This window comes from Rutidosis leptorrhynchoides, chromosome 5, assembly GCF_046630445.1.
Source record: "Rutidosis leptorrhynchoides isolate AG116_Rl617_1_P2 chromosome 5, CSIRO_AGI_Rlap_v1, whole genome shotgun sequence".
NCBI lineage: Eukaryota > Viridiplantae > Streptophyta > Magnoliopsida > Asterales > Asteraceae > Rutidosis > Rutidosis leptorrhynchoides.
The window spans coordinates 428,748,091-428,764,201 of record NC_092337.1 but is presented as its reverse complement, the minus strand read 5'-3'; the positions used below and the strand labels follow the sequence as shown (position 1 = coordinate 428,764,201).

Sequence of the window (16,111 nt, the reverse complement as noted above, 5' to 3'; positions counted from 1 at the left end):
GTAAATTAATTAATTTCCTTTTAATTTGTATTAGTTTAATTAAAAATGTCATTTAGTTAATTTAAATAAGTTTATATAATAATTGCTTAAAACAAAAATCTAAATATATAGTTTTATTAAAATTTACTATTTTACTAATTACCATTTAGTAACATAATTGTCGCATCATAATTAGTATAATTTCTTTTAGTTCCTTTTTAAGTTAATTATTGTAATCTTGTAATTTTATTTAGTAAATTAGTTAAGTTATTTTCTTTTACTGTTATACTATAAATTGCCTAATCCAAAACCCTCTTTAATTAAGTTTGACATCAAAGACTATTAAAAAACCATTAAACACTCCATCTCCCTGTGGAACGAATCGGATTTACCAACAAACTAAACTACACGGATAGGACTAGTTGCCTATATATATGTGTGAAATCAACCTGAAATCAATAAAATACCACATATACAATAAATCAATTCGTGTAACAAAATAACTCAAATCCGTTCATAAATAAAGGTCTCGATCGCACACATCAGTTGTAATTGCTGTTGTTGTTGTATTGGTGATTCTTATCACCGTTTTCCTCCCACTTTCTTTTGACTTGCTTCACATTGGCCTCTTTAGCAGTCTGTTCTTTAATTCTTTCTTCAATCTGGTTCACTAGTTTGTGAGCCATTCTACATGCCTGTTGTATGGAGGCGGGCTCGTGTGAACTTATATCTTCTTGGATTCTTTCCGGTAATCCTTTCACAAACGCGTCGATCTTCTCTTCCTCATCTTCGAATGCTCCCGGACACAATAGGCACAATTCTGTGAATCGTCTTTCGTACGTGGTAATATCAAATCCTTGGGTTCGTAACCCTCTAAGTTCTGTCTTGAGCTTATTGACCTCGGTTCTGGGACGGTACTTCTCGTTCATCAAGTGCTTGAATGCTGACCACGGTAGTGCGTACGCATCGTCTTGTCCCACTTGCTCTAGATAGGTATTCCACCATGTTAACGCAGAACCTGTGAAGGTATGCGTAGCGTACTTCACTTTTTCCTCTTCAGTACACTTACTTATGGCAAACACCGATTCGACCTTCTCGGTCCACCGTTTCAATCCGATCGGTCCTTCGGTTCCATCAAATTCTAAAGGTTTGCAGGCAGTGAATTCTTTGTAGGTGCATCCTACACGATTTCCTGTACTGCTAGATCCAAGGTTATGGTTGGTATGTAGCGCAGCCTGTATTGCGGCTATGTTTGAAGCTAGAAAAGTACGGAATTCCTCTTCATTCATATTCACGGTGTGTCGAGTAGTCGGTGCCATTTCTTTCAAAATAGTCAAATGGAACAAGTTAATCATACAGAATATTAAGAGTAGTTAATAGTATTTCGTAGCATAATATGAACTCATTTATAAAAGCTTTTTCTTCATATTAGCGTTTTATAAGTTTAAATTCGGGTAGTACCTATCCGTTAAGTTCATACTTAGTAGCTAATATACAATTCAACTACTACAATTCTATATGAAAAACTGATTATAATAATATTTCGCGTTCAAACTTTTACACAATATTTTACAAACTTACAATACCGCTTATTTTACATATAGCATGAAATATAGCACACAATAAATTTGATACAAGATGGTTGTGAAGATAATTCTAGCTAGTACACAAGTCGTTCAGCAAAGGCAATAAAGACACGTAATTCATACGTCCAGAAACAAGTCATGCATTCTGGTTTTACTATGATTACTTCCCATCCTTGGTCTTGTGGAACATAACCGTTATGGCCGTTGATAAGACAGCGTGTTGTAACATCGTCAAAGGGACGAGGGTTACGTAATGTCCAACAGTCCCGTAACAATCTAAAAACCTCATTTCTTACCCCAATTACCGACTCCGTCACTTGTGGAAACGTTTTGTTTAATAGTTGTAGCCCGATGTTCTTGTTCTCACTTTGGTGAGAAGCGAACATTACTAATTCGTAAGCATAACATGCTTCTTTATGTTGCATGTTAGCCGCTTTTTCTAAATCACGAAGTCCAATATTCGGATATATTGAGTCAAAATAATTTCTTAACCCATTGCGTAAAATAGCATTTGGGTTCCCCGCAATATATGCGTCAAAGTAAACACATCGTAACTTATGGATTTCCCAATGTGATATCCCCCATCTTTCGAACGAAAGCCTTTTATAAACCAAGGTATTCTTGGAACGTTCTTCGAATGTCTTACAAACTGATCTCGCCTTAAATAGTTGTGCCGAAGAATTCTGACCGACTCTAGACAAGATTTCATCAATCATGTCTCCGGGTAGGTCTCTTAAAATATTGGGTTGTCTATCCATTTTGTGTTTTTATACTGTAAAATAGACAAGAATTAGATTCATAAAAAAAATACTTATTAATACAAGCAATTTTTACATATATCATAAAGCATAAGCACACTATATTACATATATTACACCACACGAATAGAACTATCTTATTCCGACTCGCTTGTTTCTTCTTCTTCGGTTTTGGTTCGTTTTGCCAAGTTTCTAGGGATATATGATGTTCCCCTAATACGAGCCGTCGTTTTCCACATTGGTTTAGAAAAACCTGATGGTTTAGAGGTTCCCGGGTCATTGTTACAACTTAAGGACTTCGGGGGTTGACGATACATATAAAGTTCATCGGGGTTGGAATTAGATTTCTCTATTTTTATGCCCTTTCCCTTATTATTTTCTTTTGCCTTTTTAAATTCAGTTGGGGTAATTTCTATAACATCATCGGAATTCTCTTCGGAATCCGATTCATCGGAGAATTGGTAATCCTCCCAATATTTTGCTTCCTTGGCGGAAACACCATTGACCATAATTAACCTTGGTCGGTTGGTTGAGGATTTTCTTTTACTTAACCGTTTTATTATTTCCCCCACCGGTTCTATTTCTTCATCCGGTTCCGATTCTTCTTCCGGTTCCGACTCTTCTTCCGGTTCCTCTTCGGGAACTTGTGAATCAGTCCACGAATCATTCCAATTTACATTTGACTCTTCATTATTATTAGGTGAGTCAATGGGACTTGTTCAAGAGGTAGACATCTATCACATAATATCAAACGCGTTAAGAGATTAATATATCACATAATATTCACATGTTAAAAATATATAGTTTCCAACAAAATTTGTTAAGCAATCATTTTTCAAGTAAACACGGTCGAAGTCCAGACTCACTAATGCATCCTAACAAACTCGATAAGACACACTAATGCAAAATTCTGGTTCTCTAAGACCAACGCTCAGATACCAACTGAAATGTCCCGTTCTTATTGATTAAAAACGTTCCATATTAATTGATTTCGTTGCGAGGTTTTAACCTCTATATGAGACGTTTTTCAAAGACTGCATTCATTTTAAAACAAACCATAACCTTTATTTCATCAATAAAGGTTTAAAAAGCTTTACGTAGATTATCAAATAATGATAATCTAAAATATCCTGTTTACACACGACCATTACATAATGGTTTACAATACAAATATGTTACAACAAAATAAGTTTCTTGAATGCAGTTTTTACACAATATCATACAAGCATGGACTCCAAATCTCGTCCATATTTAAGTATACGACAGCGAAAGCTCTTAATAATCACCTGAGAATAAACATGCTTAAAACGTCAACAAAAATGTTGGTGAGTTATAGGTTTAACCTATATATATCAAATCATAATAATAGACCACAAGATTTCATATTTCAATACACATCCCATACATAGAGATAAAAATCATTCATATGGTGAACACCTGGTAACCGACATTAACAAGATGCATATATAAGAATATCCCCATCATTCCGGGACACCCTTCGGATATGATATAAATTTCGAAGTACTAAAGCATCCGGTACTTTGGATGGGGTTTGTTAGGCCCAATAGATCTATCTTTAGGATTCGCGTCAATTAGGGTGTCTGTTCCCTAATTCTTAGATTACCAGACTTAATAAAAAGGGGCATATTCGATTTCGAAAATTCAACCATAGAATGTAGTTTCACGTACTTGTGTCTATTTTGTAAATCATTTATAAAACCTGCATGTATTCTCATCCCAAAAATATTAGATTTTAAAAGTGGGACTATAACTCACTTTCACAGATTTTTACTTCGTCGGGAAGTAAGACTTGGCCACTGGTTGATTCACGAACCTATAACAATATATACATATATATCAAAGTATGTTCAAAATATATTTACAACACTTTTAATATATTTTGATGTTTTAAGTTTATTAAGTCAGCTGTCCTCGTTAGTAACCTACAACTAGTTGTCCACAGTTAGATGTACAGAAATAAATCGATAAATATTATCTTGAATCAATCCACGACCCAGTGTATACGTATCTCAGTATTGATCACAACTCAAACTATATATATTTTGGAATCAACCTCAACCCTGTATAGCTAACTCCAACATTCACATATAGAGTGTCTATGGTTATTCCGAAATATATATAGATGTGTCGACATGATAGGTCGAAACATTGTATACGTGTCTATGGTATCTCAAGATTACATAATATACAATACAAGTTGATTAAGTTATGGTTGGAATAGATTTGTTACCAATTTTCACGTAGCTAAAATGAGAAAAATTATCCAATCTTGTTTTACCCATAACTTCTTCATTTTAAATCCGTTTTGAGTGAATCAAATTGCTATGGTTTCATATTGAACTCTATTTTATGGATCTAAACAGAAAAAGTATAGGTTTATAGTCGGAAAAATAAGTTACAAGTCTTTTTTGTAAAGGTAGTCATTTCAGTCGAAAGAACGACGTCTAGATGACCATTTTAGAAAACATACTTCCACTTTGAGTTTAACCATAATTTTTGGATATAGTTTCATGTTCATAATAAAAATCATTTTCTCAGAATAACAACTTTTAAATCAAAGTTTATCATAGTTTTTAATTAACTAACTCAAAACAGCCCGCGGTGTTACTACGACGGTGTAAATCCGGTTTTACGGTGTTTTTCGTGCTTCCAGGTTTTAAATCATTAAGTTAGCATATCATATAGATATAGAACATGTGTTTAGTTGATTTTAAAAGTCAAGTTAGAAGGATTAACTTTTGTTTGCGAACAAGTTTAGAATTAACTAAACTATGTTCTAGTGATTACAAGTTTAAACCTTCGAATAAGATAGCTTTATATGTATGAATCGAATGATGTTATGAACATCATTACTACCTTAACTTCCTTGGATAAACCTACTGGAAAAGAGAAAAATGGATCTAGCTTCAACGGATCCTTGGATGGCTCGAAGTTCTTGAAGCAGAATCATGACACGAAAACAAGTTCAAGTAAGATCATCACTTGAAATAAGATTGTTATAGTTATAGAAATTGAACCAAAGTTTGAATATGATTATTACCTTGTATTAGAATGATAACCTACTGTAAGAAACAAAGATTTCTTGAGGTTGGATGATCACCTTACAAGATTGGAAGTGAGCTAGCAAACTTGAAAGTATTCTTGATTTTATGTAACTAGAACTTGTAGAATATATGAAGAACACTTAGAACTTGAAGATAGAACTTGAGAGAGATCAATTAGATGAAGAAAATTGAAGAATAAAAGTGTTTGTAGGTGTTTTTGGTCGTTGGTGTATGGATTAGATATAAAGGATATGTAATTTTGTTTTCATGTAAATAAGTCATGAATGATTACTCATATTTTTGTAATTTTATGAGATATTTCATGCTAGTTGCCAAATGATGGTTCCCACATGTGTTAGGTGACTCACATGGGCTGCTAAGAGCTGATCATTGGAGTGTATATACCAATAGTACATACATCTAAAAGCTGTGTATTGTACGAGTACGAATACGGGTGCATACGAGTAGAATTGTTGATGAAACTGAACGAGGATGTAATTGTAAGCATTTTTGTTAAGTAGAAGTATTTTGATAAGTGTATTGAAGTCTTTCAAAAGTGTATAAATACATTTTAAAACACTACATGTATATACATTTTAACTGAGTCGTTAAGTCATCGTTAGTCGTTACATGTAAGTGTTGTTTTGAAACCTTTAGGTTAACGATCTTGTTAAATGTTATTAACCCAATGTTTATAATATCAAATGAGATTTTAAATTATTATATTATCATGATATTATCATGTATGAATATCTCTTAATATGATATATATATATATATATATATATATATATATATATATATATATATATATATATATATATATATATATATATATATATATATATATATATATATATATACATTAAATGTCTTTACAACGATAATCGTTACATATATGTCTCGTTTAAAAATCATTAAGTTAGTAGTCTTGTTTTTACATATGTAGTTCATTGTTAATATACTTAATGATATGTTTACTTATCATAGTATCATGTTAACTATATATATATATATCCATATATATGTCATCATATAGTTTTTACAAGTTTTATCGTTCGTGAATCACCGGTCAACTTGGGTGGTCAATTGTCTATATGAAACATATTTCAATTAATCAAGTCTTAACAAGTTTGATTGCTTAACATGTTGGAAACATGTAATCATGTAAATATCAATCTCAATTAATATATATAAACATGGAAAAGTTCGGGTCACTACATAACATTTGGCTAAAGTTTTACAATGCAATCAGGCTTGCCTGAGTGGCCACCGAGTTGCCCAATGAAGCACACCACCCGGGTTCAATTCCTGGCTATGCCAAATTGTTCAAAAAGGGAGTGTGTCTAGAGGGTGCGCATAATGCGCAATTCACCCGGTACCAGGTCTCGCTCTCGGGGGCTTGATTACCCGAGATTTTACCTTCTATGGGGGAGCCAATGTGCTCGTTCATAGAAGGGTTTCCTCGCTTACCCATAAAAAATAAAAATATAATAATAAATTTGTCTTGAGTACACTAAAATTAAAACGGGAATTGAGTTCCTCTAGGTTGAAATCTAGAAGGTTTGTTTTGCTGGCAAATTGGGTACCGAACGTAGTATATGGTACCCTCAGGGATTCAGGGTCTACATACTCAACAATGTATTTTTGGTAGGGTGTGAGCTGTTAAAGTTTGAACAGGCCTAGACCTGGTTGATTTGCTGAGGTTGCTTCTTTACTTCTCAAATCCGTTTGGTGAGCGACTCCACCTTATTTGGAGATTTGACGACTTCTGATTGTGTGTTAAATGAATAGAGTGGAGGCGTGGAGCAGATGATGAGGGGTGCTCACCACTATTCTAGTCGTTATATGCATCGTCACATTTTTTTGTACAGATCTCATGCTTACGGTGTGGTTCACAATTTGCAGAATCTGCAGATTTAAGAGAATTGCAGAATCTGCGGATTTAGGCTGAACGTCTGAGTTGGCAATTAGAGTATTTCCTTAGCATTCTTTCCTCTTAAATCTTTCATGAGCGGTGTAGGACTCATCACTAAATTGTTTGAATTTAACTATGTAGTTCGTAAGCTTGGTATGTTACGACTCATCACATACCTTCACTTCTACTTATTAGTAGAAGTTTGAGGACTCGAATTTGATTCAGCACAGTAATAAACAAACGCCAATGGCCTAAAACCTACAGAAAGCTATCATGTCATGTGTCACAGAAACAAGTCATTTCTATTTTGCAAGTCAAAACTACCACACACACACACACACACACACACACAAAAAAAATCATATAATAAATGCGACTACTACATTTTGTTTAATAACGTCTAAGAGTTCGTTCATCCATCGGTTTTACTACTTTCATCCGTTGAAGGTGGAAACACTTGCACAATTAACTCTACTAATTCCTCTACACGTTCCCCAAGTCGTGTATCGAGATCCTCAATCAGGGGGTCAATTTCCACAACCGAAGTCGGTCTAATGTTGATGATAGCAGCGATCTCGGGTTTTGTCAGCTTGTATGGTTGACATTTAGTCACAAACTCAACAATACTGTCTCTAGTTTGACTACTAGCAGCACTCTTTTCCAGGTAATCGTAAACCTTATATTCTGAAGGTGCTACTGGAGCAAGAACACGTGTGGGGTCTTTTGCAGCCCCTCTAGAACGTAAAAAGTCGAGTACTTCGAAATTTGTAAGCTGGCCAGCATTTTCTTGTAGTATCTTCATTGCTACAAATTAGTAACCTGAATTCAATACATACATACATGTATATATCAAGTTAACAAGAAAGAAAACAAATCACTCATCTACTACATCGTTAACAATTTTGTGACATATTCAACCAGTTTCTTGATGGGTTTTATCAATAATTTCCTAGTTTAGTATCTCACAGGCTACATTGTCTAATTAAATGACATATTCACACAATTAGAACTGACGATATATCTAACTGTTCTCGCTCTACACTCCTGGAAAGTTAACTAGACATCACTGCTACTCAATTAATTGTCTTCCTACATGTTTTTACAATATTATCTGCAGTGATTAATCATATATACATGTATTTTATGAAAAGGGAACTATAATATTTTACTTATCCAGCTCGTTCCATTCACACAGCCAGCTGAACCGCTCAAACTTTAAGTCAAACCAGTTTAGACAGTTTTATCTTTTCAAACCTGATGTCAATGTAAGGATTTTCCATCCCGGCCAACTTTGTACAGATGAACCCATTTCTTCTACTTTCTACAGGTCCATGAACACCCCTAATTATTTTTAAACAAATTTCATTTCATGTACACAATTTAACCATAATCTAATCTAATTATCATCAAACACCATATATTACATGTGTACGAACATCCCTAACAAATATAGTATCTTACCCTACTACATTAGTCAATTCAACACATAAATAAGATGCAATATCAAGGTTGCAAAACTCACTACGAAGTACTCAGTGACTTTGGAGGGGGTAATCGGCAATTCGGGGATTAATCGGATTGGATTATTTTATACATTTAAATAATAATTTCCGAAATTATATGTTTGAAAATAGAAGAAAAACATAAACGTAAACTTAAACTTCAACATAATTGTCTAAAAACATAAACATAAAATCGTTCATTTGTTCGAAAAATCTTAAATTCTAGATGAAGTACATATCAAACTGTCAACAAATCCGATTTTGATATTCTGGATTTTTTTTTTTTACAATAGTGTGCAGTATAATCAGACTACAAGAACAATTAAAACCGTAATTCTTCTCAAAATAAACCTTTATTGATTATTTACATATAACAAAATACAAAACCATATCATAAAGTAGACATATTATGATTTGTGTATTGATTATAATCTTAATCATAAGATTATAAGAAAAAGCTATAAAGACGTAACCCTAGAACTTGAAACATTACGTTTATAAATGTTGGATCCAACGAAACATTCATTAATCAACTATATCAGTTACCCTAGAAATTAAACTAGATATTACGAGGTAATTAATTAACAAATGTATGTGTGTATTTGTACCTATGAGTTGCTAATGCTGCTGCTGCTGCTGCTGCTGCTGCTCCTCCTCCGATGATGCTTAAACGAGTTTTGCGAGTGCCAGTTAATAATTTGGGAAAACAGGGAGTGAATTAGGGGCCTGGTAATTTTGAGTTAGATTTAGGCCGAAACTTTGGTGTTTGGCTGTTTGCTGGCCCAGCTTAGAAAGGGCCCGTTTCCAATTGCTAAACTGGACGGGAGTTCATATTACCTGGGAATTAGTGGAATGTACTGAAACGAGTTATGTAGCCCTCGCTTCGCGTCGGGATCTTCGTTTTGAATGCGAGTTAAAAAAAAATTTTGATTTATTTTGTAAAAAAGAATTTTTTTTCGACATCTAACATTGAAGGGTTGTTCCTTTGTGAAAGTTGCTTCTTTTAGCGTTAAAGTTAGTTGATCTATTTTGTAAAAAAGAATGTTTTTCGACATTATTTGGTAGCACTGAAGGTTGTTCCTTTTAAGAAAGTTGCTTCTTTTATCGTTGGAGACAAAAAAAAAATGTAGCACAGTAGTGGCCTATGTGGGTCCTACTGTTTGAGCGTAGTGTACAAGTCGGTAAAGCGTGGTGGGTGTTATTATTCAGTATTTTTGGTATTAGTGATGAGATAAATAATAATTTAGAATATAAGTATAAAGTAGGGGGTTCGATTTGTATTTTAATGGAAGTTAAGGGGTTAGGTTTGTGAAAAGCGAAAAACTGAATAGTCCTATTAATAACAAATAAGACAAATTTTGTCTATTAGTTATATTGGTAATTTCAAAATATTTAATAATGCGCCCTTAAAATCATGAAATTATAAAATGTTCCTTAACCAGACATCAAGCACAGTGTTTGATGTATAGTGCTTGGTGCGTGGCGTGTGGTGTTTGATCCCTGATTCCTTTTTACGGCATCGTTCAAAGTTACACGTAATTCGCACCAAGCACGGTGCGTAGTGCTTGGTGCTTAGGCATTGATCATACCTACGACATCGTCCAACTTACATGCAACTCGCACCAAGCACGGTGCGTGGAGCTTATTCGTTGATCATTTTCGCGACATCGTCCAAAGTTACACACAACTTGCACCAACACCAAGCAAGTGCGTGGTGCTCGGTGTGTGGTGCTTGACAGTTGATTCATTTCGTCTAAGATTACACACAACTCGCATTACACACTAATTGCCAAGTGCAGTGCGTGCTGCTAGAGCATTTTTGCAATTACAAAAATTTAGAGACATATCGTTAATCACTTGGAAATTAAGGCTATTTTGACCAATTTCTCTTACCTTAATCTAAGTGTTTTAAATTTCTGGATTTGAGTTGAGAAGTGTTTTTAAATTACTCTATATTGAAACCAATCTTCCGACAACCATTCGCCACCGATCTTTCGGCAACTGTTCGCCACCGATCACCATCGATATTCCTTCTCCCCTCGCTGAATTCAAAGAACCCAATCTTCAGATCTTATATCAATCTTCCCGCTACTTGATGTTTTTGGTGACGTTGACCACCAATCGGTGGTCTGGAATGGATTTGAAATAATATATGAAACACCAATCGATGTCGGCGTCAGCTAGGTCATGGTACTCGACGTTAACTTTCGAACAATTATGTGCATCTCACGGCATTTTTTCAAGTAGATAAATTACATAACTGGTTTATTATTTATATTTAATTACATTCACTGTTTTGTGTATCTTCACATTATTGATAGTTTATAATTTAGTTACGTATATCTGTAACTGTATCGTAGTGATCGTTTGCTGCTATGTGCTTGTGTTTTTGATTGAAAATGAAGTTGAATTTGTTTTGGGATGATAGATTTGAATTTTTGGTTTAGATTTAAATTTAAATTTGGGTTTAGATTTAAATTTGAGAATGAAAATGAATTTGCTCTTGATTAGAGTTATTCAGGAATTTGAGAAAGATGAATGATTGAGGATGATGATATAAAAATTAGAAAGGTAAGGATGAAGGGATTGTAAAATGACAAAAACACTCTCATGTGTTTGGCATATGACTGGATTTAACGGGATCTTTTAACGTCCATTAGATAAAAGGACGAATTATTAACATATTAACTATTAGACAACAGTTATGAATAGTACTAGGGGTATTTCCGTCTTTTTACCTTTTTTTTTTTTTCTCTTTTCCCTTATTTCTTTCAAGTAACACCACAAAAGCCCCTTACACTTTGTTCAAACATTAAAATCGACCACCAACACAGGGTGTTAAAGCATCAAATCAAAATTTTCATAAAATATCTTAAATAAACTCCACTCAAATATTCAACAGGTCATATCTTCTCGCTCGCAACAAGTTAAATTTTTCCGACACCATTCTTAAATTCGAAATAATTTTATGAACACAATGTCACTAACTATACGCAAAACGGACACTTTTAAAAAACACTAAATATTTAGGGTACTATTCATATATGTTGATTTTTCACTCGCAGGCTCCGTAACTGAACACAATAAAATACATTAAAAGTTGAATCCCGGCGCGAAGCGAGGGTTCGAAAACTAGTTAGCAACATTTGCAAACTAGGAAAAAAAAGAAATCCTTCAAAAATTATCATATAAATTAGCATTTTAATAAAAACTACAGAGACCATTTTATCAGTTTTGTAAACTATCAAGTACAATCATCATCTTTCTCAAAAAGCCGATTGTTCGTTTCTTTGGGGAAAAGAAAACGCAGACGATACGAAAAACACAAATCAAGGGTTTTTTTATACTCCGTTTATTTCTTTTTACATCTTAATCGCCACCGGAAGCCCTGTATTTGCAACTCATCGTTGCCGGAATCAGTCGAATATGGCGGCTCTTCAGTACCTCGACTCTCTCCGCACTAGTCATCCTGAGCTATCAGATTGGTACAATACGCTTGCCGATCTGTACCAAAGAAAGCTATGGCATCAACTCACTTTGAAACTCGAACAGTTCGTTGCTCTTGCCGTTTTTCAGGTCCCATTTCTTTCCGATCATATATTTATTCATGTAGTTTTGTTATATTGTAGTAAAATAATGTTGCAGTACTTGCTATTTATGCTATTTGATTGTTCTAGGGTTTCGAAATGATGTTATGCAATGAATTTTTAATGTATACATATATGATATATATACCTAGATATAATTAGGATCAAATAGCCTTGCTAATAAACTTGAAACGAGCAGATAGAATTTCGGTGCATGATAAATGCACAATACACAAAGTTGAAACTTATATTGTTTGTGAGGTTTTGTTAGAGCACGAGGCTGTCTATTTTTAGGTGTCCATTTCAAGGTCGAAAATGGACCTTGAAATTGATTAAAGTGGGGTGTCGTTCGGTATCCATTTCAGTGTCAATTTCAAAGACTAATATGACGTGGACCAATAAGAAAATAGAATAATTTGAAAAGGAAAAAAAATCAAAAAATTAAATCCACCGTCCCTTGCTCTACTTCGAAAACCGACAACGAGATCGACGTTCGGCGAAGAGTGATTACGGACACCGAGTGCTGTTCTGAAACATTTTGTAATGAAAAAGTCTACAAATTAGCGGATGCACTAGATGCATATTACATCAAATGTATATGTTCAATAAGATGCACAACCATGAAAAGTTGTATTTGCGGTTTGATGTTTTTTTTCAAAAAAATAAAATCTGTGATTTGATGTTTTATGTTTTATCAAAAACTTCAACTGAGATACCTAAGATATCAACTATCAAGTTGGTAAATTGAACTTCAATTTACCAACATAAAACATCTTAGGTATTGGTAAGAACTTCAAATGACCGATACCTAAGGTGTTAATTTAACTTCTTATTCAATTCATAAATTTGTGAATTTGCTAATATATCAAGTTATATAGCTAAAAGGTATTAATTTGGAACTATATATCTATTAATGTAAAATAAACTGTAAATCTCTGAATTAAATTTGTATCAATATCTTTTATTTCAGGCTGGTGATGCTCTCATACAGTTATATCACAACTTCATAACCGATTTTGAAACCAAGATTAATCTTCTTAAGCTAGCACACTTTGCTGCCATAGTCTCACGCCAATACTCAGACAAAGAAGCTGCCATCAGTTATCTTAACGGGGTAGTCATAAAGCTTAGAGATACAAAAGAGACCCGTATAGAGGAACCAGTTCTTTATATTAAGATGCAAATAGCCATTTTTAATCTTGAAAAAGGAGATCAAAAGGAATGCAAAAATCTTCTAGACGACGGGAAAAGCACACTTGATAGCTTGACCGACATTGACCCGTCAGTATACGCTAGTTACTATTGGGTGTCATCTCAGTACCATAAATCCCGCCAAGAGTCTGCTGAGTTTTACAAAAGTGCTCTTCTTTATTTGGCATACACTTCAGTAGAGTCTCTGTCAGATTCTTTTAAGCTGGTATTCATTCATTTACAAACAAAATTTTAATGATTTTTAAAGTTCTATTTATTTTTTTCTTTTGGGTTTGTGAATACATCTATATTTTTCCTTTTAGGATCTTGCTTTTGATCTATCACTATCTGCATTGTTGGGTGATAATGTTTATAACTTTGGAGAGTTACTTGCACATCCAATTGTGAGTATATTTCTTACTGATATGGAGTACCTTTTTTTTGTGTATACTCAAACATGGATTCATCTTTTTTATATGTTTGTGCATTCATTTGTCATTTTTGAATATTTTCAGGTGAAGAGTCTGTTAGGGACAAAGGTTGAATGGCTATACTACATTCTTGAAGTGTTTAACTCTGGTGATTTAGTTCGTTATCAAGAACTATGTCGTGTTCATAAATCTTCTCTTAGTGCTCAGCCTGCTTTGCTGGAGAACGAGAAGAAGCTTCTGGAAAAAATTAGCATTCTCTGCTTGATGGAAATTATCTTTAGGTTATATAACTATATTATATATTATATAACAGAATTCAGAAATCATATATATTGAAGTATTGAGCTTTTTTCTTATATTTTGCTTGCAGTCGACCATCAGAAGATAGAACTATTCCACTGAGCACCATTGCAGAGCAGACTAAACTTACAGTTAAAGATGTGGAACATCTTCTCATGAAGAGCCTATCGGTAAGTGCGATTATCCTTAACTTATAACAATGATGTAATGGACACTTAAATTGATACTTTGGAAATGCTTTAGTGTTTGATTGATGGTGATGTAATGTTGTTATTGCAGGTTCATCTTATTGAGGGTATAATTGATCAAGTTAATGGAACCGTGTACGTTTCCTGGGTTCAACCACGAGTTCTGGGAATTCCTCAAATCAAGTCACTTCGTGATCGGCTCGATAGTTGGGTGGAAAAAGTGCACACTGCGTTGACATCTGTGGAAGCAGAAACACCCGATCTTGTTGCATCTTAAGCGGTTTTTATCTCTGTAACAATGTTTTTAAATCTCAAGGAAATGCTCGTATATGAACAGCAGAAACAGATTTAAAAGACTAATGTCAGAGTTGTTTTGGGCCAACTCTTGTTACTTTCTTGCATATTCCACCCGTTTTTGAGCCTCGTGTGTATCGAACTTTTATAGCTTTTGGTTAATTGTTGGAGCTGCATATAAACTATTGTTCTTTCAGAGAATCGGATGATCTGATAGTGTACCATTTATGACAAATTTTATTGTTTTGGTTTTACATATGAGAGTGCAAAGTTCTGAATATAATTTGTCATGCTATGCTTTGAAATTACAAAGCATAAATACACCATTACTTCAAATATCATGCATATAGGAAATAAATCAGGTGACGATTTTGCTGAATTCTTCAAATAAATAAGGTTAGTAAAGGTGCGTTTGATAAAACTGAATGATTAAGCGCTGAATAATCATTCCGCTGAATAATCTGAATGATTTAAAGGTTCCTGAATGAATTTGGTTTTAAATGAAAATAAGTTGTTTGCTAACTATTTTGAATAAATAATATGAATGAGTGTTCTAGATATGATTCAAGTAGGATATCACATAAAATTTAAATGTTTAGTGGTTAAGAGGTTGTTTCAATTCTGTATGGTTCAACACTGAATGCTTGAAATGTCAAAATAAAACACACTCAATGCCGAATGATTTAACATTCCGCAATAAAACAAAAACAAACACACCTTAACTCTGTATAGTGCTTTAAATACTCAAACACTAAAACACGATCTTAAAGATACCGAAGATAACAAACTACTTTCAGACTACTAAAAACTATTGCTGAAAAAGAGTCGACAAATATTGGCTTATTGGCCATATTGGAAGCGGAAATCATTCAAAAGAGGGTTGCAAATATTCTTCAACCAAATCAACGATATTAGGATTTTCCAGAGCAGCAGCAACCGGTTTATCGTTCAATTTTGTGTTCACTGCCATTTATAAGGTGAGAGTCGGGATGAATAATAATAGGAGTAACTAACAGTTTTATGTGGAAGTTTCTCACTCCGTCTATCTCCCTATTTTACAGTGAGAGACAAGATGAATTGTTAAAGAGTGTAACCCCGTAAAGTTATTGTGTTTATTGATTGACTATTTACTACCATTACATAAACCTAGCAACTACTAAACCCCAATGGACCCAGCCCACAATCCATAGAGGCACGAGCCTTATCGAGCCATGGTTTAAATGGTAGCTCAATTGCGGCCCAACCAAAAGCTAGGGCTCCTAATACTACGACGGCTGATTTCAACGGTGTTGGTCCTGATGACGCTGATGTT

At 34.0% G+C, this 16,111-nt stretch overlaps 1 protein-coding gene across 1 annotated transcript; it reads left to right on the top strand.

The window, feature by feature from the left end:
• Positions 1 to 12,094: 12,094 nt before the first annotated feature.
• LOC139847527 (26S proteasome non-ATPase regulatory subunit 13 homolog A-like) lies at positions 12,095 to 15,027 on the top strand. The gene is made up of 6 exons (XM_071837209.1): positions 12,095 to 12,384; positions 13,366 to 13,812; positions 13,910 to 13,990; positions 14,102 to 14,298; positions 14,388 to 14,487; positions 14,597 to 15,027. Exons 1-6 carry the CDS (start codon positions 12,235 to 12,237, stop codon positions 14,780 to 14,782), a joined length of 1,161 nt encoding a protein of 386 aa, XP_071693310.1. The 5' UTR covers positions 12,095 to 12,234; the 3' UTR covers positions 14,783 to 15,027.
• The last annotated feature ends 1,084 nt before the right edge of the window (positions 15,028 to 16,111 follow it).